Below are 22,551 nucleotides of genomic sequence, written 5' to 3'. Positions count from 1 at the left end.
TACTAATTAAAGGGCCAGCAAATATCTTCAATAAAATTATGGAAGAAAACTTCCCTAACCTAAAGAGAGAGATGCCCATGACTATACAAGAAGCTTACAGAACTCCAAACAGACAGGATCAGAACAGAAAACCTCCAATGACATAATAATCAAAACCTCAAATGTACTAAACAAAGAAAGAATATTAAAGGCAGTAAGAGAAAAAGACCAAGTAACATATAAATGAAGACCAATCAGAATGACACCAGGCTTCTCACCAGAAACCATGAAAGCTAGAAAATCCTGGGCAGATATCATGAAGACTCTAAGAGAACACAAATGTCAGTCAAGACTACTATACCCAGCAAAACTCTCAATCACTATAGATGGAGAAACCAAGATATTACATGACAAAAACAAATTTACACAATATCTTTCCACAACCAAGCCCTACAAAGGATAATAGAGGGAAAACACCAATAAAAGGAGGGAAACAACACCCTGGAAAAAGCAAGATAGTAACCTACTTTCATCAAACCAAAAAGAAGATAACCACTCAAATATAAAGTTAACATCAAAAATTGAGAGGAAGCAATAATCCCTATTCCTTAATATCTCTTAACATAAATGGACTCAATTCCACTATAAAAAGACATAGACTAACAGACTGGATATGTAAACAGGACCCTACATTTTGCTGCATACAGGAAACAAACCTCAGTGTCAAAGACAAAAACTACCTTAGAGTAAAAGGCTAGAAGACAATTCTACAAGCAAATGGTATCAGGAAACAAGCTGCAGTTGCCATTCTAATATGAGATAAAATTGACTTTCAAGCTAAATTCATCAAAGGAGACACAGGAGGACACTTCTTGCAGGTCAAAGGAAAGATCAACCAAGAAGAACTCTCAATACTGAACATCTATGCACCAAATGCAAAGGCACTCTCATTCATAAAAGAAACTTTACTAAAGCTCAAAGCACACATTGTACCTAACACAATAATTGTGGGTGACTTCAACACCCCACTTTCCTCAATGGACCGATCAGGAAAACAGAAACTAAACAGGGACACAGTGAAACTAATTGAAGCTTTGGACCAATTGGATTTAACAGATATATAGAGAGAACATTTCATCCCAAAGCAAAATAATATACCTTTTTCTCAGCACATCATGGTACCTTCTCCAAAACCGATCATATAATTGGTCACAAGACAGGCCTCAACAAATACAAGAAGATAAAAATAATTCCATGCCTCCTATCAGATCACTATGGAATAAAAGTGATCTCCAATAGCAACAAAATCAGCAGAAAACCCACATACACATTAAAACTGAACAATACTCTACTCAATGATATCTTGGTCAAGGATACCTTGGTCAAGGAAGAAATAAAGAAAGCAATCAAAGACTTTTTAGAATTTAACGAAAATGAAGGCACAACATACCCAAATCTATGGGACACAATGAAAGCAGTGCTAAGAGGAAAACTCATAGCCCTGAGTGCCTCCAAAAAGAAAATGGAGACAGCATACACTAGAAGCTTAAAGGCACAACTGAAAGTCCTAGAAGAAAAAGAAGCTAATTCACCCAGGAGGAGAAGAAGACAGGAAATCATCAAACTCAGGGCTGAAATCAATCAAGTAGAAACAAAGAGAACCATATAAAGAATCAACAAAATCAGGAGCTGGTTCTTTGAGAAAATCAACAAGATAGATAAACCCTTAGCCAGACTAACCAAAGGGCACAGAGACAGTATCCAAATTAACAAAATTAGATATGAAAAGGGTGATATAACAACAGAAACTGAGGAAATTCAAAAAACTATCAGATCCTTCTACAAAAGCCTGTACTCAACACAACTGGAGAATCTGGAGGAAATGGACAATTTCTTAGATACCAAATACCAAAATTAAATTAAGATCCAATAGATCATCTAAACAGTCCCATAACCCCTAAAGAAATAGGTGTCATAGAAAGCTTTAAAACTAAAAGCACAGGACAGGTTTTAGTGCAGAATTCTATCAGACCTTCAAAGACTTAACACCAATACTCTTCAAACTATTCCACAAAATAGAAACAGAAGGAACACTACGCAATTCATTCTATGAAGCCACAATTATGCTTTACGCTGATACCAAAACCACACAAAGATCCAAAAAAGAAAGAGAACATCAGGCCAATTTCCCTTAGGAATATCAATGCAAAAATGCTCAATAAAATTCTTGCCCACCAAATCCAAGAACACATCAAATGATAATCCACCACAATCATGTAGGCTTATTCCCAGGGATGCAGGGATGATTCAATATACAGAAATCCATCAATGCAATCCACTATATAAACAAACTCAAAGAAAAAAACCCACATGGTCATTTCATTAGATGCTGAAAAAGCATTTGACAAAATTCAGAAATCTTTCTTGCTAAAAGTCTTGGAAAGAACAGGAATTCAAGGCACATATCCAGCCTCCATGTGTATGTGGGCTTTCTGTTGTTTTTGTTGCTATTGTAAATCACTCTTACACCATAGTGATCTGATAGGAGGCATGGGATTAGTTCGATCATCTTATATTTGTTGAGGCCTGCCTTGTGTCCAATTACATGGTCGATTTTGGAGAAGGCACCATGAGGTGCTGAGAAAAAGGTATATTCTTTTACTTTAGGGTGAAATGTTCTATAAATATCAGTCAAATCTAATTGGTCAAAAGCGTCAATTAGTTTTACTGTGTCCCTGTTTAGTTTCTGTTTTCCCAATCAGTCCATTGAGGAGAGTGGAGTGTTGAAGTCCCCCACAATTATTGTGTTAGGTGCAATGTGTGCTTTGAGCTTTAGTAAAGTTTCTTTTACGAATGAGGATGCCCTTGCATTTGGCACATAGATGTTCAGAATTGACAGTTCTTCTTGGTGGCTTTTCCCTTTGACCAGCAAGAAGTTTCCTTCTGTGTCTCTTTTGATGACTTTAGGTTGAAAGTCAATTTTATCTGATATTAGAATGGCTACTCCTGCTCGTTTCCTATGACCATTGGCTTGTAAGATTGTGTTCATAGCAGCCCTATTTATAATTGCCAGATGCTGGAAAGAACCCAGGTATCCCTCAAGAGAAGAATGGATGCAAAAAATGTGGTATATCTACACAATGGAGTACTATTCTAATGGAGCCATTAGAAACAATGAATTCATGAAATTCTTAGGCTAATGGATGGAGCTGGAGAACATCATACTAAGTGAGGTAACCCAGACTCAAAAGGTGAATCATGGTATGCACTCACTAATAAGTGGATATTAACCTAGAAAACTGGAATACCCAAAACATAATCCATACATTTAATGAGGTACAAGAAGAAAGGAGGAGTGGCCCCTTGTTCTGGAAAGACTCAGTGAAGCAGTATTCAGCAAAACCAACACCGGGAAGTGGGAAGGGGTGGGTGGGAGGACAGGGGGAGAGAAGCGGGCTTATGGGACTTTCGGGGAGTGGGAGGCTAGAAAAGGGGAAATCATTTGAAATGTAAATAAAAAATATATCGAATAAAAAAAAAGGCACATATCTAAACATAGTAAAAGCAATATACACCAAACCAGTAGCCAACATCAAACTAAATGGAGAGAAACTTGAAGCAATCCCACTAAAATCAGGGACTAGACATGGCTACCCCTCTCTCCATATCTTTTCAATATAGTTGTTGAAGTCCTAGCTAGAGCAATTAGACAACATAAGGAGGTCAAAGGGATACAAATTGGAAAGGAAGAAGTCAAACTATCACTATTGGCAGATGATATAATACACTTAAGTGACCCAAAAAACTCTACCAGAGAATTCCTACAGCTGATAAACAACTTCAGAAAAGTGGCTGGCTACAAAATCAACTCAAGCTAATCAGTAGCCTTCCTATACTCAAAGAATAAGGAGACTGAGAAAGATATTAGGGAAATGACACCCTTTACAATAGCCGCAAACAACATAAAGTATCTTGCTGTGACTCTAACCAAACAAGTGAAAGATCTATATGACAAGAACTTCAGATCTCTGAAGAAGGAAATCGAAAAAGACCTCAGAAAATGGAAAAATCGTCCATGCTCGCGGATTGGCAGGATTAATATAGTTAAAATGGCCATCTTGCCAAAAAAGCAATCTACAGATTCAAGGCAACCCCATCAAAATCCCAACTCAGTTTTTCATAGAGTAGAGCAATTCTCAAATTCATCTAGAATAACAAAAAACCCAGAATAGCTAAAACTATTCTCAACAGTAAAAGACCTTCTGGGGGAATCAGTATCCCAGACCTCAAACATTACTACAGAGCAATAATGATAAAAACAAACAAACAAACAAAAAGAAAACCTGCATGGTATTGGTACAATGACAGGCAAATGGATCAATGGAATAGGATTGAAGACCCAGAAATGAACCCACACAGCTATGGTCACTTGATCTTCCACAAAAGAGCTGAAACCATCCAGTGGAAAAAAGATAGCCTGTTCAACAAATGTTGCTGGTTCAATTGGAGGTCAGCATGCAGAAGAATTCGAATTGATCCATTCTTATCTCCTTGTACTAGGCTCAACTCCAAGTGGATCAAGGACCTCCACATAAAACCAGACACACTGAAACTAATAGAAAAGAAACTGCAGAAGACACTTGAGGATATGGGCACAGGGGAAAAGTTCCTGAGCAGAACACCAATAGTTTAGGCTCTAAGATCAAGAATTGACAAATGGGACCTCATAAAATTACAAAGTTTCTGTAAGGCAAAGGACACTGTCAAAAGGACAAAATGGCAACCAACAGATTGGGGAAGGATCTTCACCAACCCTAAATCTGACAGAGGGCTAATATCCAATATATAAAGAACTCAAGACATTAGAACCCAGAGAACCAAATAACCCTATTAAAAAAAGGGGTTCAGAGCTAAACAAAGAATTTTCACCTGAAGAACTTCAGATGACTGAGAAGCACCGTAAGAAATGTTCAACATCATTAATCATTAGGGAAATGCAAATCTAAACAACCCTGAGATTTCACCTCACACAAGTCAGAATGGCTAAGGTGACAGCAGGTGTTGGCATAGATGCGGAGAAAGAAGAACACTCCTCCACTGCTAGTGGGACTGCAGAATTGTACAACCACTTTGGAAATCAATCTGGCAGTTACTCAGAAAACTGGACATGACACTTCCGGAGGACCCTGCTATACCTTCTCCTGGGCATATACCCAGAGTATTCCCCAGCATGCAATAAGGACACATGCTCCACTATGTTCATAGCAGCCTTATTTATAATAGCCAGAAGCTGGAAAGAACCCAGATGTCCCTCAATGGAGGAATGGATACAGAAAATGTCGTATATTTACACAATGGAATACTACTCAGCAATTAAAAACAATGAATTTATGAAATTCTTAGGCAAATGGTTGGAACTTGAAAATATCATCCTAAGTGAGGTAACCCAATCACAAAAGAATACACATGGAATGCAGTCACTGATAAGTGGATATTAATTAGCCCAGTAGCTCTGAATACTCAAGACACAATTAACATATCAAATGACTCCCAAGAAGAATGAAGAAGGCCCTGGTCCTAGAAAGGCTTGATCCAGCATTATAGGGGAGTACCAGGACAGAGAAATGGGAGGAGGGTGATTGGGGAATGGGCACAGGGAAGAGGGCTTATGGGACTTATGGGGAGGGGAGAACATGGAAAGGAAAAATTATTTGAAATATAAACAAAGAATATAGAAAATAATATAAAAAAGAAAAAAAGAAAGAAAAGAAACTGCAAAGCTTCTGTAAGGCCAGGACACTGCCAATAGAACATTTCAGCAGTCTGCACAATGAGAAAGGATCTTCAACCCTAAAGCTGATAGAGGGCTAATATCCAAAATTTACCAAGAACTTAAGAAGTTAGACAACAACAACCCAAATAATCCAGTTTAAAAATGGTACAGAGCTAAACAGAGAATTCTCAACAGAGGAATTTTGAATGGCCCAGAAACACTTAAGAAATGTTCAAAGTCCTTAAACATCAGGGAAATGCATACACAAAGAACTTTTGATGTTCTATCATACATCTATGAGAATGACTAACTAAGATCAATAGCTCAAGAGATAGTACATGCTGGAAAGGATGTAGAGCAAGTGGAAAACTTCATTGCTGGTGGAAGTGCAAACTTGTCCAACCACTTTAGAAATCAATTTGATGATTTCAAAAAACTTGCAATAGTTTGACATCAAGACTTATCTATACACAAAGGATGTTCCAACATCCCACAAAGTCACTTTTTCAACTATATTTATAAAGGCATTATTTATAACAGCTAGAAGTGGGAAACAACCTAAATGTCCCTCAACTGAAGAACTAATAAAGAAAATGGGGTACATGTACACAATCAAATACTCTTCAGCTATTAAAAACATCTGGTGGTTCCTCAGCAAAATGGAAATAGTTCTATTTGAAGATCCAGCTACCACTCCAGGGAATATGGCCAAAAGAAGCTCCAACATATAATAAGGATACATGATCCAGTATGTTTATACAAGCCTTAGTTGTAACAGCCAGAAGCTGGAAACAACCCACATGTCCCTCACAGAAGAATGGATACAGAAAATGTGGCACATTTACACAATTGAACTACTAAAAACGGCTATTAAAAACAATGACTTCATGAAATTCTGAGCCAAATGGATAGAACTATAAAATTTCATCCTGAATGAAGTAACCCAGACACAAAAGAACACATATGGTATATACACATTGATTAGTGGATATTAGCCCAAAGTTCTGGAATACACACCATACAACCCATAAACCATACAGTGTTTAAGAACAAGGAAGATCAAAGTGCAAAATCTTGAAATCTGTATAGAAGGGTAAACAAAACAACCACAGCAGGTAGAGAGATCAAAGGTCCTGGGAGGAAGATAGGAGGAGGAATAAGGGAAACAGGATCAGGCATGGTACAGGGCAGGTGAGGAATATAGAGGGTCAGGAAATTGAATAGAAATATGTAGCAGTGGAGGATGGGGAACTGGTGGTAGCCACTAGAAAGCCTCAGATGCCAGTGTAGCAAGAGGCTCCCAGGACCCAATAGTAATGACTTTAGTTGAGATACCCAACAAAGGGGAGATAGAACCTGTAAAGACTACCTCCAGTAGATAGGCACAGCCTCCAGGTGAGGGATATAGACACTTACCCAGCTCGAAATTTTTAACCCAGAATTGATCCTGTCCAAAGGAAAGGCCAGGACCAGAAATGGAACAGACTGAAGGAAAGGCCATCAGGAAACTGCCCCACCTAGGGATCCATTCCGTCTACAAACAAACCCCTGCACTACTATTACCAGAAGCACTTGGTAACAGTAGCCTGGTATGGCTGTTCCCTGAAAGTTTCTGATAGCACCTTACTAATACAAATGCAGATACTCATAGCCAACCATCAGACTGGGAACTCCAATGGAAGAGCTAGGGGAAGGACTGAAGGAGCTGATGCGGATTGCAACCTCATAGGACGAACAATATCATCCAAACTGTACCACCCAGAGCTCCCAGAGACTAGCCACCAACCAAAGAGCATAAATGGAGGGATCTATGGCTTCAGATGTATATGTAGCAGAGGGTGGCCTTATCTGACATCAGTGTGAGGGGAAGACTTTGGTCCTGTGGAGGCTCGATGCCCCAGTGTAGGAGGGGAGGTATACTAGAGTAGTGAGGAGGGAGAGGGTGAGTGGATGAAAGAGCACCCTCATAGAGGGAAAAGAGAGGGGGAAGAGGAAGGATGAGATGGGAGGTTTGTGGAGGAGTAAGCAGGAAGTGGAATATCATTTAAAAAGTAAATGGTTAATTAAAAAATGTAAATATGTTAAAAAAAAAACAAACACAGCATGAGTATTTCAGGAAAATGGAATGAACTTAAAATATCATCCTGAATGACTTAACACAATCTAAACAGGACATGCATGATTTGTACTCACATAAAAGTGGATATTAGCAATAAAATACAGGTACCATACTAAGCAAGACCTTACAAAGCTAAAAAAGAAGGAAGGCCCAGCTGAGGACTTGAATTTCACTCAGAAGGAGAATAAAATAGCCATAAGAGGAGATGGAGGGAGTAAACTAGGTGGAGGAGGAACTGAAGGGTATTCGGGCAGGGGGGTAGGGGGAAGGGTCAGGTGTGGGGAAGGAAAGGAGAGATGGCTGGATGGCCATGAAAATGAATTGAAATCTGCAACTGACAAGCATGAGAAGGTCCAGGATGAAGCAGAGCAGGAGTAGCCATGAATGGGTGTGACCTTAGCTATGACTCACAAAACTGGGGATATGACATTGAAGAGGCCACCTTCTTTAGCCAGACAGGAACTCATGTGCAGCCTTAGACCCACCCACACCAACCCACCCACAAAACTTCTTTTATCTTTATTCTTTTTTTATTAGATATTTTCTTTATTCACATTTCAAATTGCCTTTCCTGGCTCCCCCCCCCAAAAAAAACCTACCCAATTCCCCCTCCCCCTGCTCACCAACCCACCCACTTCTACTTCCATGGCCTGGCATTCGCTTACACTGGGGTATCAAGCTTTTGCAGGTCTTAGGGCCTCTCCTCTCACTGATGCCCAATAAGGCCATTTTTCTGCTACATATGCAGCTGGAGCCATGGGTCCTTCCATGTGCACTCTTTGGTTGATGGTTTAGATTCTGGGAGCTCTGGGAGTACTGGATGGTTCCTCCTATGGGGCTACAAACCCTTTCAGCTCCTTGGGTCCTTTCTCCAGCTCCTCCATTGGGGACCCTGTACTCATTCCATTGGTTGACTGTGAGTATCCACATTTGTATTTGTCAGGCACTGGCAGAACCTCTCAAGAGACAGCTATAGCTTAGCCCATAAGCACAGAATACTCAAGATACAATTCAAAGACCACTTGAAGCTCAAAAAGAAGGAAGACCAAAGTGTCCTTAGAAGAAGGATCAAAATACCCATATGCAGAGACAAAATATGGAGCAGATACTGAAGGAATGCCCATTTAGAGCCTGCCCCACCTGGGGTTCTGTCCCCTATACAGTTACCAAACCCAAACACTATTGTGGATGCCAACAAGTCCTTGCCCATAAAACTTTCAACAGAACTTTATCCTGCCTACAAGATATGCAGGCATGGGGGATGGAGCAGAGACTGAGGGAATGGTCCACCTTCAGACCCATTCCATGGGCTAGCACCAGTCCTTACCACTATTAATGATACTCTCTTATGCTTAGAGACAGGAGCATGTTGTCCTTTGAGAGTCTCTACCCAGCAGCTTAATCAGGCAGAATTTTGTTCATAAATCACTAATAAATGCATGAAAAACAAATTATCTATATGAGATATGTAACCTTAATATAAAAAGTAAAAACATGTTCGACATTTAATTTGCATGATTAATAATTCCAAAAGTTATTTGAGCATAGTTATTGAATTATTAATATAGAAAATATACCTTCAATTATGACTAAGTCTACAAACATATATTTACCTATCATAGCCAAACTGGACAGTGGAGCTTGGGAACTCTTAATGGAAGATTAAGAGGAAGGATTATGGGCACCAAAGGCAATAGGGTCTGTAGGAAGACCTGCCCAGTCAACTACCATGGACCCTTGGGGTTCTCCGAATCTGAATCACCAAACAAGAACATACATAGGCTGGACCTAGGCCTCCCTGCACATATGTAGCAGATACCCCAAATGCTGTTGCCCGTACATGGAATATGTCCTTCCAGCTGGACTGCCATGTCTTGCTTCCATGGAGGATTAGTTACCCAACCTCACAGAGAATTGAAATGCCAATATGGGGGTGGTGGAGTACCAAGGAAGGGTCCAATCTGGTCAGAGGAGAGAGAAAGGGGGATGTGGGAAAGATTGTGGGATGGAGTGACTGGGGGCGGGACACTGGGCAGGATATAAGTGGAATATGCAAAACAAAACAAAATTTAAAAAAAATAAGTAAAGTTAACATCACGTTTTATAGCCTCATGGTCAGCTCCAGTAGCATTTGTTGAGTAGTGATTTGGCATATACTATCCCCTTGTAATTGAAAGTGCTATGATTCCTTTTAATCATTTCACTTACTCAGTCCTTTTATTTGCAGTTACATTCATGTTGTCCAATATTTAATATGAACTCATGCCAAGCCCTTTGAACTTTGGATGTTGAATCTAAAATACCTATTTGCAATCTCAGGTGAAACTGTATTTCACATATTCTAGTAAAATCTGTTAGTTTCTACAAACTCTTACACAAAGTTCTCATTTTGATAATAAATCACTAATAAATGTATAATAAACAAATATATTTATATAAGATATGTAACCTTAATATTAACAGTAAAAAATATGTTTGATTTTTCATTTGCATGATTAATAATTCCAAAAGTTATTTAAATATATAGTTACTGAATTATTAGTATGGAACTTATCCCTTTAGTTATGACTAAAGTATATAGTCTACAAATATATATTTACCTATCATAATCATCATTGATTCCAGCAAACTTTGCTGTTTCACACTCCACAAAAAATATTAATAGGAAAAGCAAAAGTGACACAGAAGATGATATCGCTATAAATTTCAACTTGTTCTTACTATTCATTTGCAATCTGTCAACAATATAGCCTCCACAAAAACGGCCAACTGAACTGCCTGAAATTAGAACAGCACCTGAGAAAGGAAAATAAAAGACTGCTAAACATAATCTGTTGAGAATTGCAAAAAATTACACATAGATATCATTACCTCCAGTCTAGCACAGATTTTAAAACAAACCATGAAACAGAAAACTAAAAGATGTGGTATTTGAATAAATCTGGATTTTATAATAATACATACAATCCTGTGTGTGGTGATGGAGCTAATATTGGTCTACAAATGGTGATGATTTTCTCTCTAAACACTGAGTTCATAAGACAAGCAAGCATGCTCCATGCCACATAGACATAGACATTAGCAGGTGCCTTATTGAGAGATATTATTATTGTTCTACTTAAATGTGTATACTATTTCTAGAGACTTGATTGAAATAACAAGTTTTTTCAAGCATCCTGTGAACAAGAATGAATGAACCAACTCACTGAGATCTCCTATAGATGGTCAACATTAATATTTTTATTACAATCTGAGACTGTTCAGTGCCCTTAATAATTTATGTTTTTTTCAACTTAAGCATAAGTGTCACAAAGAGGAAATCACAAGGAAAAAAGCAAAAGAAGAGAAATAGAAAAGTAAGTATAGCACAGGAAACTAAAACACACTAATTCAATCCAATCAGCTCCAAATGTGTATAAATGTAAGATAGAGAACAAAATACCAATAACCACACAGACACAAGATTAATCGTGCAATAAAAAAACATACAAATGAAATATTTCATAAAAATGGGAAAGGTAAAGGAAAGGGAAAAAATAAAAGTGATGTTTGAAAAAAACAAACAAATGAAATGTGGCTAATATAATGAAACACACAATTGATAAAATACAAATTTAAGTTCAGGTCCACAGTGGTGGTATAGGGACACTCAGGAATAGCTTGCTCTTCCATGGACTGGAATGAAAATAATTGACTTGGTACTTGTCATGGAAGGAAGAGTGGGAGAGAACTGGAAGATGTATGCACAGGAAATAAACCCTAGCACATTCCACAGATTAGGGAGAATGACAAAGCAAGGTAAACAAATAATCCTTGCTCCTCAAATACAAAAGTTTAAAAGGGAGGTAGACTTCATGTTCCTGGGCAGGAAAGTGTCAGTGGAGGGCAAGACATGGCACTGAAGGCTGCACCCTGCAGACAAAAAGCCTAGATATACACCAGGTGTGGAGGATGAAAGCAAGCTAGCTTCAGGACAGAAATTACCAGGGAGCTCAGTGAAAACTCAGTTACAGAGCTGCCTGGAGGGAGGTTCTGTTGTTAGGGAGAATTGACTTTTCTCTCCCCTCCCTTTTTCCTTCCATATTTCCCTCTTTAATCTTTTCATTTCTATTTTCATCTTCTTAATAATTCTTATTTTTAATTGCTGTGGATTTTCATGTGTCTTAGGCAAATGGTTTGTTCTTTCACTGAGTAAAATCCAGCCTTTCAATTGCCTTTTCTATTTCTAATTTTTTATTTTTATTTTATTTTCTATTTCTTTATTTTTATATTATTTTAAAAATAACTTCTATCATTTTCTCTCCTCGCTCCCACATGAACTGGGGCTAAAACCCACGGCCAAGTGTATAATGAACTGTTGTGTCTCTGAGCTATATTTACTAAAGAATTAATTTGGTTTAAATCACAACACAAGTCCTCCTTGAACCTAGTGGGAACTTTTAGTGAAACAGGGGAGGCATATAATCCCACCTATTCACCAGTATAAATGGGGAGGTGTCGCTGAAGTTCTATTTCCAGAGGAAATATTAACACAGAAGCAATAGAGAGGAAAACATAACATAGGGGAGACCACATCTACAACTATGTTCTACTGTATTCAGGGCTATAGCAGGGCAGACTGCATGTGACTATAAGTCTGGTGATGAAGTGTCAGTGTCACACAGTAAAACCTATGAGTCTAGATTTAATCTTCATGATAATATACCTCAGTCATTCCATAGACCTTTCAGAACAAATGCAGCAACCATTATGTCTTTAGAGGTCTGAAATTCCAGCAGGAGTTATCATTGAGCATGCATACTATAACTTAAGATGCCTACCCATCTTCTTTTATTGCTAGAGTTTGTCCCTTCTTTCAAGATTTGTAGAAATGCTGATATACTCTGTTTTTGACATGGTAATCTACTGAAAAACTGTGGTCACAAATAAAAGCCCTATAAAGATATTGTATTAGAGAGTATTTTTGACAATAAATACAACCTTGTGCAAGGTGCTCATTGTTCCAAGTTACACTAGCAGAAGAACTCAACATGTCCTAAAGACTGTCATATAAAAGTAAAGCGTTATCCATGGGAACTCATGTGGAAACCTCAATATGAAAAAATATGAAAAGCGTCAACATAGAACATGTGCATGCCGCCAATCACTGGGACCCACATGGTAGTGCAAAGATGTTGACTAGTGTAAGAATGTTTTCCCTGGAAGCAAAGGGCGAGCGCGGCTCCTGTCCATTATACAGAGTTTTGATTACCAAACGTTAGGGTTTAGGTAAGTGTTCATTTGTTTTGTTTCAGTTGTCCTTGTTACAATTTACTATGAGTGCAAATATCGCCTGGCCCCTTTTCTCATGACTTTGTGGTCATGAACTGTGCTCAGAAAAATGGGCTACATCTTTTAGAATTGTTGACAATGAGGCTTCAAACCACCACCACCAAAAACATCAGATTATTGTCATTTTTCTTGGTCACGCTCCAGTACTGGCAGTAAGTCCCTTTTGTGGAAAACATCACAAACTTGATCAATCAAACATAGAGAAATCAAGCTGGTGCTGACTGGCTATCTTTTAAAGGTGCTCTCCATACTACTAAAGGAAAACCTAATCATCAGGTACACACAAATGTTATCCTTGAGAACTAGATGATGCTTGGCAAGGTGTGACCAAGGACTATGTGGCTGAACATGAACATATCACAGTCCTTACCGAGGAACCTATTATTATTATTAGATTGAATGGATATACTATCAAATCAAGTTTTAATTATTTATTATAGCACAAATTAATGCATCTCAAAACAATCACTGAAGGAATTTTATGTTTATAGTAGTTTGTGACTAACACAGAGGTCCACAATGGCCAAGATGCAGAGACAGAAACTGAAGAATGCTCAGCTTTGCATGCAATTTACACAGCAGACCCTATTCATAAGGCTCATGGATCACTGGGCAAGAGGAATCAGAAATAGTGTAAGAAACTATCAATTATCACAGTTGGTATCCACAAAGAGACAGTGTTTTAACATGGAAATATGACTTGGCCAACAAATTCTTGCCCTAGCCACAGAGCTATTGGAAACTCTTAGCTGCTTGGAGTGGGAGAGGGCATTTTCTGTTAAACAAAACAAAACAAAACAAAACAAAACAAAACAAAACAAAAAAACCTACCTTAACGTAGCACCAGGTTTTTTAAAGAGTCTATCTTGCGGCACCACCAGTCAGATAACTTGAGCTACAGACCTTATAATTGGTGGTTTTGTGAATGCAATCCTCTAAACTGAGGAATTCTCCTAGAACTACATACAGCCACTGACAAAAGGCAAAACTAACTTACCATAGGATGCTTGACAAAAACCAAAGTTTTGGCATAGAACCCTGAGAAATCTGGAGTCTGATTGTCTCATTTGGGGAAGAATAGGAATCTATATGTCACTGCTGTAGATACCAACCTGACTCAATGCTCATGCAGCATGCAGCATGTTCGAGAGTAGAGCATGCGATTGTTACTACATCTCTTAGTTTGAGTCTGATGAATCAAGGTGCATGAAGAGATCAATGGATGGTGGGAAAAAAGTCTATTTAATAATCTACTAATGATCAAGGCTTCTGCACTTGTTAATATTTGGTTATAGTTTTCAGTTTTGTTTTTATTTTTGTATTGCTTTGTTTTTCTCACATACTTTATACTCACACTCATCTTCCTGACCTTGTGTTTATTTAAAGAATAATGTGAATGCTCTTTTATTCTTTCATTCTTTACACTAACAACTATAACATGCCTGCTTGAAAAACAACTATTATGTTAGTCAAGTTTTATTAATTCTAGAACCTTTAAATTCTCCATTTAGAATGTCTTTCAGAGAGCCAAATTCTCAAAACACCTTTAAGACTGATAATGTGTACAATAGCAACTGCTGTTTAGTGTCAAAACATAGAATACATTTACAAATCTTCATGAAAGGATACCAATGGACTTGGGCATTGTGATATTGTTCATAAGAATCAAGATTAAATATAATTTTATATATCTTAATATAATAAAAGCTAAACTATTGTATGTACATAAAGAGTTAGTTCTCTCTGGTGTAGTGTGTTGGTCTAATGTTTCTTATCTTCAAATCCTAAATACTGGTTCCTCAAGATGTGATTGCCCCAAGTCAAATAATGCAACATGCAATTTCTCAGCAATATAATAGGAGAGTAGGAGATGGAGAAAGGTGGGATTGGATGTTTGAGAGAGGAGTTTGTGAGGAGAGACAGGAGGAGGAAAGGAAGACTGAGGAGGAGGAAATAGCCATGGTACAGAACTGCATAGTCAGGAGAAACAGCAAGAAACAAGAGTCTTTATAGCTACAGAATCAGTTAATATAGCCCTAGATCTGCCCAATCTAGGCTTGTAAATAAAATACCTGGATTTTCTGTCCTTTTATATGCGCTTAAGACAATAAGAAGTTCCTATTACATTTTGGCAGTTAAGAAGAAAGAATAACACAGCATAATTACAATGCATTAGGTTCAAAACAATCTGAATCTGAAACATACATTTTCTGGTAAAAGAAATAGAAGAATCAATAGTCAATGTGTATTTTGTAGAAAAACATTTTGTATAGAAAGAGTAGTCAAGAAGAATAAGAAGAATACTTGTACATTGATTACAAAAAGAAAAGTATAGAAGCAGTTAAAGGATAGATGGTGGCTTGAGAAGAGTTGTTTCTTAAACAGGAGGAAAAGGAAATGAGCAGGCATAGAGGAAGTGAGGCTAGAAGACAATGGGCTATATAAAGAGAACTGTGAAATTTTATGTATTAAAATATTTATGTAGAGTTGGGAGTGTTCCTCTTTTGATAGGTTTAGCAAATGGCACTCAAGTACAATATACTTTACGTCTTCTTATGTGACATAGTTTTAAATATATATCACTCTAAAATAGGAACATTGTGAAAATTTTGAAACAAGCCCAGTAAGAAGAAATATCTACCTGAGAGTGAAGAGGCTCGTGCCGGTGTTATTAAAAACCGGGTTTGTAAATATTGGGGCAAAAAATGTAAAGATGCCTTAAAAGCCATAGCCTCTATAACTTTGCAGAATGACTGTGTCAGCACCATTGGGTTCCTCAGTAGATACTGAAACAGAGCAGATCATTACACATAATTTTACCTCATCATAAGCAGCATTGTCTTTCTATAGTCTAAATTTAATGACTGAAAAACTGAAAAATTATTTAATTGCATAGTAGACACATTCCATAAGAGTCTAGTAGTTTAGTTTCTCTTTACGGCAAATATATCTTTTACCTATGGATCAAGTAGCTTGTTGAAAGTATTTCTCAGTGTCTTATTAAACATTCATATTTAAGCATTCACCTATCTCAACTGGTAATTACTGTCTACTTTGACATCATGTGATTTCATTATATTTATTGGTCACAATAGGATTAAATAATTATGTCATTTTTAACTCACAAATGTCACAAACATGGTTACACTAAAATTTTGTATAAATGTAGTCCTGATTTCTCATGGCAGAATAGCTTTAGAATTCTGTATGCTAGGGAGTACTTTTAGATACAAGGTTTATGAAGAATTTATTTCATAATTTGGTTCAGAATTTTCTTCATGTTTTTTATTTTTATAATAACACCTCAGTATCAGAGAACCTAGTTTCCTAATGAAGAAACATTTATTCTAATTTTTGTCAAAACAATATTTAAGTTTTGAAGGCCCTTGAAATGTGTACAACTCCATCATTAAGTCACTAAGCATGGGAAGGCAATTCAATTGCAAGCAGATTACATCTGACTATTCTGAAACCTAGCCATTAATAGAGCTAATATGAGAGCAAATTATAGAAGATAATTCCGTCCTTCAGACTGTGAGCACTTTACCCACCCCATGTGAAGCTCTGGAGGATAAGCCTCATCTAAATTTTGCACCTACAAATAAGACAGTTTTATGTTAGACTAGCAAGTTTTGTCACACAGCAATAGCCCAGACCACATAATTAGAAATATTTGATCATCATTGCTAACATTTGTAGGCTTCTAATTTTATGATACAGACATACACAAGGTAGTATTTGTTTCATCTTTCTATGGTTTCAAATAAATCTGCAGTTTGGGGGCTGGAGAGATGCCTCAGTTGGTAAGACGCTTGCTTCGCTCGAGGATTTGAGCTCATCTCACATAACTCAAGTTTATAAGATGCCAGGCAGAGAGGGACACACTCATAAAATTAGTGCTGAGAGATGGGGATGGGGGATGGTCCTAAGGCCTATTAGCAACCTAGTTCAGCCTACATGACAAGTTCCACACTGGCATGTTTCAAAAAAGAAAATATGGGTGGATAGCTCCTGAGGAATCACATCTAAGGTCAACAGGATAGCACATGTAGGTGAACATGGTGCCAGGTGAACCTAAACATACACGAATATCTACATACATGCCAATAAACACAAACCTGTGTATTTCTCCATATAATTCAGTGTGAGTGCTTATGTATGCTATATAATTAAACTTCCTCACAGTTTTGTGTTGATTGTCTAAGAATTCCCTATTTATTCTAAGTATTTACTTCTTGCATTTAGGTAACCATTACTAATCTACTCTACTGCATATAGCTTAATTCATAGGAGAAACATTTTTTGCCTTAATATTATCTAACCTATATACTTTTATGCTTTACATTACTTGAAACTTATTTAAAATGCATTACCTCTTCTATGTTCTATATATATATTCCAAGGTCAGCATTAACTATTTTTATATTTCCTAAAAAATTTTGTGAACCTGAAAATAATCTGTACATAATGTGATATAGGAATTCTGATATTTTTTTAATTTTTTTATTCGATATAATTTATTTACTTTCAATTGATTTCCCCTTTTCTAGCCCCCCACTCCCCGGAAATAAACCTCATCATTTGTAAATGAGTATATGTACATGATCAGAATTCATTAGTTTTATATGTTAATGAGAAAGTCAAATATAAAATTATCTCTGCAGTAACTACAAACCAGGAAAACAGATTATGTACATTTACATCACTGGTTATAATAAAGTTGGGGATATAAAATTGGAGAAGGATAAAAGGTTCAGAAAATGATGCAAGGAATAAGCGTTTGTGATTTACATAGTGCAATGCCCATAGTCCTCAATTATCTATTGCATAATTAAAAGAAGTATCTTAAAGACTACAAAAACATATAAGTTATAAGGATATGATAAGGGGCACTAATTATCATGATACAGACAATTTCTGCTATCTTCAGTGAGTAACATATCACAGTGAATCACACTAATTTTGACAGTTAATTCGCTTTATTCACAGACTTTAAAATAATGCAAAATTTACATACCCCATTATTAAGCGCTACAAAATATTGGTAACAATTTCAGCTTCATGTTTTATGATGCAAACCAGTTCTTGTTGTCTAGATTCTTCATTGCTAATTAATAAGTGCAAGTAATATTTGCATAGAATTAATGTTAATTAGGCCAGCTATTGTGCTGCATACCTGACACACTAGAACTCCTGAGGCCGAACAAGGGTTAAATGTTCAAGTGCAGCCTGAGCAATATAATGCAAGATTTAAAAAAGGAATTAAATTCTTTATGAAATTAATCAATTACATTGATTTTGTGATTTCATAAACAAGACACTTAAAATATAGAAATAGATGAAAATCTTATATAGAATACTCACTTAGCTCTAAAAGGATTCAACTCTTAGGAAAAACTGTATCATGAAGGCAGTCCATGAACTGGCCCTAGCTCCTGTTCACATCAACCCTGACAGCAAAGTCAGTCCACATAAAAAAATGCTACCTCAGTTCTTCACAGTAACAAGAAAATCTCAGAAGTCACATAGAACTACAAAACACAAAGGAGAGCCAAAACTACTCTGTACAATGAGAACATGGCTAGACGTATACTGTACATGATTTCAAGTTATTCTACAGAACCTTAATATAAAAAAGCATGGAATTAGCACAAAACTAGACTTGGTAATCAATCTAGTAGAACAACAGATATAACTCCATGCAACTAGAGCCACTGTGGTCTTGACAAGTGAGTCCCAAAAGACAGATTGGAGAAGGTAGTATCCTCAGCAAATGTTGCTGAAAAAACTGGACATCTGTAGGTATAATAATAAAGTTTGATCCTTGTCTCTCACCCTGCTTAAAAGTCAATTACAAATGAATCAATGACCTACCCCAGTATTGTACCTGAATCTCTGAAACTACTAGAGGATAAAATTAGTTCATTTAAAGACGAGGGAAGGGATTTTCAAATTTGATTTCAGTGGCTTGAGAATTAATGTGAGCAATGAAGATGTGAAACCTCACAATATCAAAATAACTCTTTTCTGCAAAGGAAACCATTAATAGAATGAACTGATATCATACTAAGTGGGAAAAAATTCTCAATTATATATGACAGATGGAGATAATATAAAATGAACAAAATAAACCTAAAGAAGGCAAAAAATCCTCTTAACAAATGGTCTAGGGAACTGTCCTGAGAATTCTCTAAAACAAAAGTAGACCTAATCTTCATCCACATCTCAAGCACTACAGCAAAAGGTGGTGACTTTTCTTCACTGTCTCTACCGATTCCTAGATGCCATGTTCCTCAACGAAAGAATGGATAGGAGATATGCTGAACATTTACACAATGGAGTGTTCCTCAGCTTTTTAAAATAATGGCATCATGGAATTTGCAAGCAACTGGATGGAAGTAGAAAACCATTCTTAGGTAACCAAGACCTAGAAATGTAAATATGTTGTATATTTTCTTTTATGCAGAGATTCACTCTAAAGTAAATGATAAATGATAACCACACTCCTTATATCCTGAGAAGTTCTGTATCAAAAAAGGGACTATGGGCATGAGAAATAGCTTAGTTAATACTTTGTAAAGAGTAGGGAAAAGGTTACTTATCCCTCTCTCAGTGTTCCTATTTGCCTGTAGTTCTTTGTGTTATTATTCAATCCTTCAGAGAGAATAAACACAAAATTGTATCAAATCAATTAAAAAATAAATCAAAATTAATTAAATGTGCATCATTATTCTCTAACCCTATACCTTTCTTTAGTAATATCAAATAAGGAAGCTCTTTCTTTTCATTATATGGAAAATGTAAAATTTAGTAAAATTAAATTAAACAACTTATCATATTCTTAACTTTATAAGAATATTACACAGGTCATTTTAACTGGCTTGTTAACAGAAATATTTTACTTTACCCAAATAGCAAGAAGAACACTCTTCAAATTAGGCTTGATTGTCTTATTTTTAATTCTCCTGTCAATGCTTGCAGGTTCCTGACTTTTCTCAAGTCTTATCTTGTGTGCACCTGTAGGTCACAAGGAAAATAGTCTTTTCTTATCTCCAAGTCAATATGAAAATGTACATCATGCATTTTACATATTATAATAATCACATTTGTAATGGAATAGCAAGTGAGTTATGCTAAACTGACTAAAAGCAATGTGTGTTTTAAAATGCAAATTCTTCAACAGTAGTACTTTGCAAAACACAATTCTTTGATAATAAAAATGTTTAACATTTGCACTTAAACACTATGTATGTCTCTTAACTTCTGAAAGAGATTTATCTATGGCTGAATTAATTCTTAATATAGAATTCAACAGCCATATTCAATAAATAACATATGATGACACAGTTCAAAAATGGCCCCTCCAAAAAATGACTTTTATGTATAACAAAGTATTTTATGGATCCAAGTTAGAAGTTTGTGCAAAAATACAGAGAAATAATGTAAAAATATTAATAAACATAATTTTAATATTTTCATTCTTTTATACATACCATCACACTTTATCTCTTGACAGGATCCTACTCACTCCTCTCTCCTACCCCCTTTATTTTTTCTTCTCATGCAGCTCCTTCTGTCCCTTTATTTCCTACATGGCCCTGCCACCATAGCCTTTTTCCTGGGAGTGTTGTGACTACTCTTTACATCTGAGTGAAGTGCCCTGGGTAGCACAAACGTTTATATTGCCACCAGCAATGAGTAAAGGTTTTTCTTTCCCCATGTTTTCATAAGCATTAATAATCTTGAGGACAGTTCTTCTGAACACATTGAAATGGAACTTTAATGTAGGTTAAATTTGCATTTCCATAATGTTCTTCAAATATTCATTGCCTATTTATTTTAAAAACACTGATTATAGGAGACAGAACACATACAGCATCTTCTTATAATGCATATTCTCCATCTGGAGAAGAAATTCCCTTTTGTCATTAATATTTTGTTACCTAAAACAAGTAATAAACAAAGATGTATTGTCTCCAAAAAACCTGATTATTTTGCCAGATGTTAGTGGCACACAGCTTAAATCACTGCAATTGGAAGGGAGAGACACATGAATCATTGATTTCATGAACAGAATGATTTTTCCCATTTTTTTTATTCGATATATTTTTACTTACATTTCAAATGATTTCCCCTTTTCGGGCCCCCCACTCCCCGAAAGTTCCACAAGCCCCCTTCCGTCCCCCTGTGCTCCTAGCCACCCCTTCCCACTTCCCTGTTCTGGTTTTGCCCTATACTACTACACTGAGTCTTTCCAGAACAAGGGGCCACTCCTCCTTTCTTCTTGTACCTCATTTGATGTGTGGATTATGTTTTGGGTATTCCAGTTTTCTAGGTTAATATCCACTTATTAGTGAGTGCATGCCATGATTGATCTTTTGAGACTGGATTACCTCACTTAGTATGATGTTTTCATACCATTTGCCTAAGAATTTCATTAATTCATTGTTTCTAATGATTGAATAGTACTCCATTGTGTATATATACCATATTTTTTGCATCCATTCTTCTGTTGAGGGATACCTGGGTTCTTTCCAGCTTCTGGCAATTATAAATAGGGCTGCTATGAACATAGTGGAGCATATATCCTTATTACATGCTAGGGAATTCTCTGGGTATATGCCCAGGAGTGGTATAGCAGGATCTTCCAGAAGTGGGGTGCCCAGTTTTTGGAGGAACCGCCAGAATGATTTCCAGAGTGGTTGTACCAATTTGCAACCCCACCAGCAGTAGAGGAGTGTTCTTCTTTCTCCACATCCTTGGCAACACCTGCTGTCACCTGAATTTTTAATCTTAGCCATTCTGACTGGTGTAAGGTGAAATCTCAGGGTTGTTTTGATTTGCATTTCCCTGATGACTAGTGAAGTTGAGCATTTTTTAAGATGTTTCTCCGTCATCCTAAGTTCTTCAGGTGAGAATTCTTTGTTTAACTCTGTACCCCATTTTTTAATAGGGTTATTTGGTTTTCTGGGGTCTAACTTCTTGAGTTCTTTGTATATATTGGATATTAGCCCTCTATCTGATGTAGGGTTGGTGAAGATCTTTTCCCAATTTGTTGGTTGCAAATTTGTCCTTTTGATGGTGTCCTTTGCCTTACAGAAACTTTGTAATTTTATGAGGTCCCATTTGTCAATTCTTGATCTTAGAGCATATGCTGTTGGTGATCTGTTCATAAACTTGCCCCCGAACAGAATTATCTATAGAGTGAGTTCAAATACAACCAGAGCTTCACAGTGAATCCATGTCCAAAAAAAAAAAAAAAAAGTACTAACATAGGCTCTGTTAGTGATGAGATGTCCTTTACTGAACTGTTTCAGCTGTTTCCCACATGTTTGTGTATATTGTATAT

At 36.7% G+C, this 22,551-nt stretch overlaps 1 protein-coding gene across 1 annotated transcript in view; it reads right to left on the bottom strand.

Moving 5' to 3' along the window:
- LOC127692775 (solute carrier organic anion transporter family member 6C1-like) overlaps positions 1-22,551 on the bottom strand; it is a 149,529-nt gene that overhangs the window by 100,759 nt on the left and 26,219 nt on the right. The window contains exons 6-8 of the mRNA XM_052193371.1: positions 20,110-20,219; positions 15,844-15,988; positions 10,472-10,667 (exon numbers count right to left, since the gene is read on the bottom strand). Coding sequence (XP_052049331.1) covers positions 10,472-10,667; positions 15,844-15,988; positions 20,110-20,219 — 451 coding nt within the window. The remainder of the gene's footprint in view (positions 1-10,471; positions 10,668-15,843; positions 15,989-20,109; positions 20,220-22,551) is intronic.

This window comes from Apodemus sylvaticus, chromosome 9 (assembly GCF_947179515.1).
Source record: "Apodemus sylvaticus chromosome 9, mApoSyl1.1, whole genome shotgun sequence".
In the NCBI taxonomy this organism is placed as follows: domain Eukaryota; kingdom Metazoa; phylum Chordata; class Mammalia; order Rodentia; family Muridae; genus Apodemus; species Apodemus sylvaticus.
Note: the sequence above shows the minus strand (reverse complement) of the source record. Positions and strands in the feature narration are given on the sequence as shown.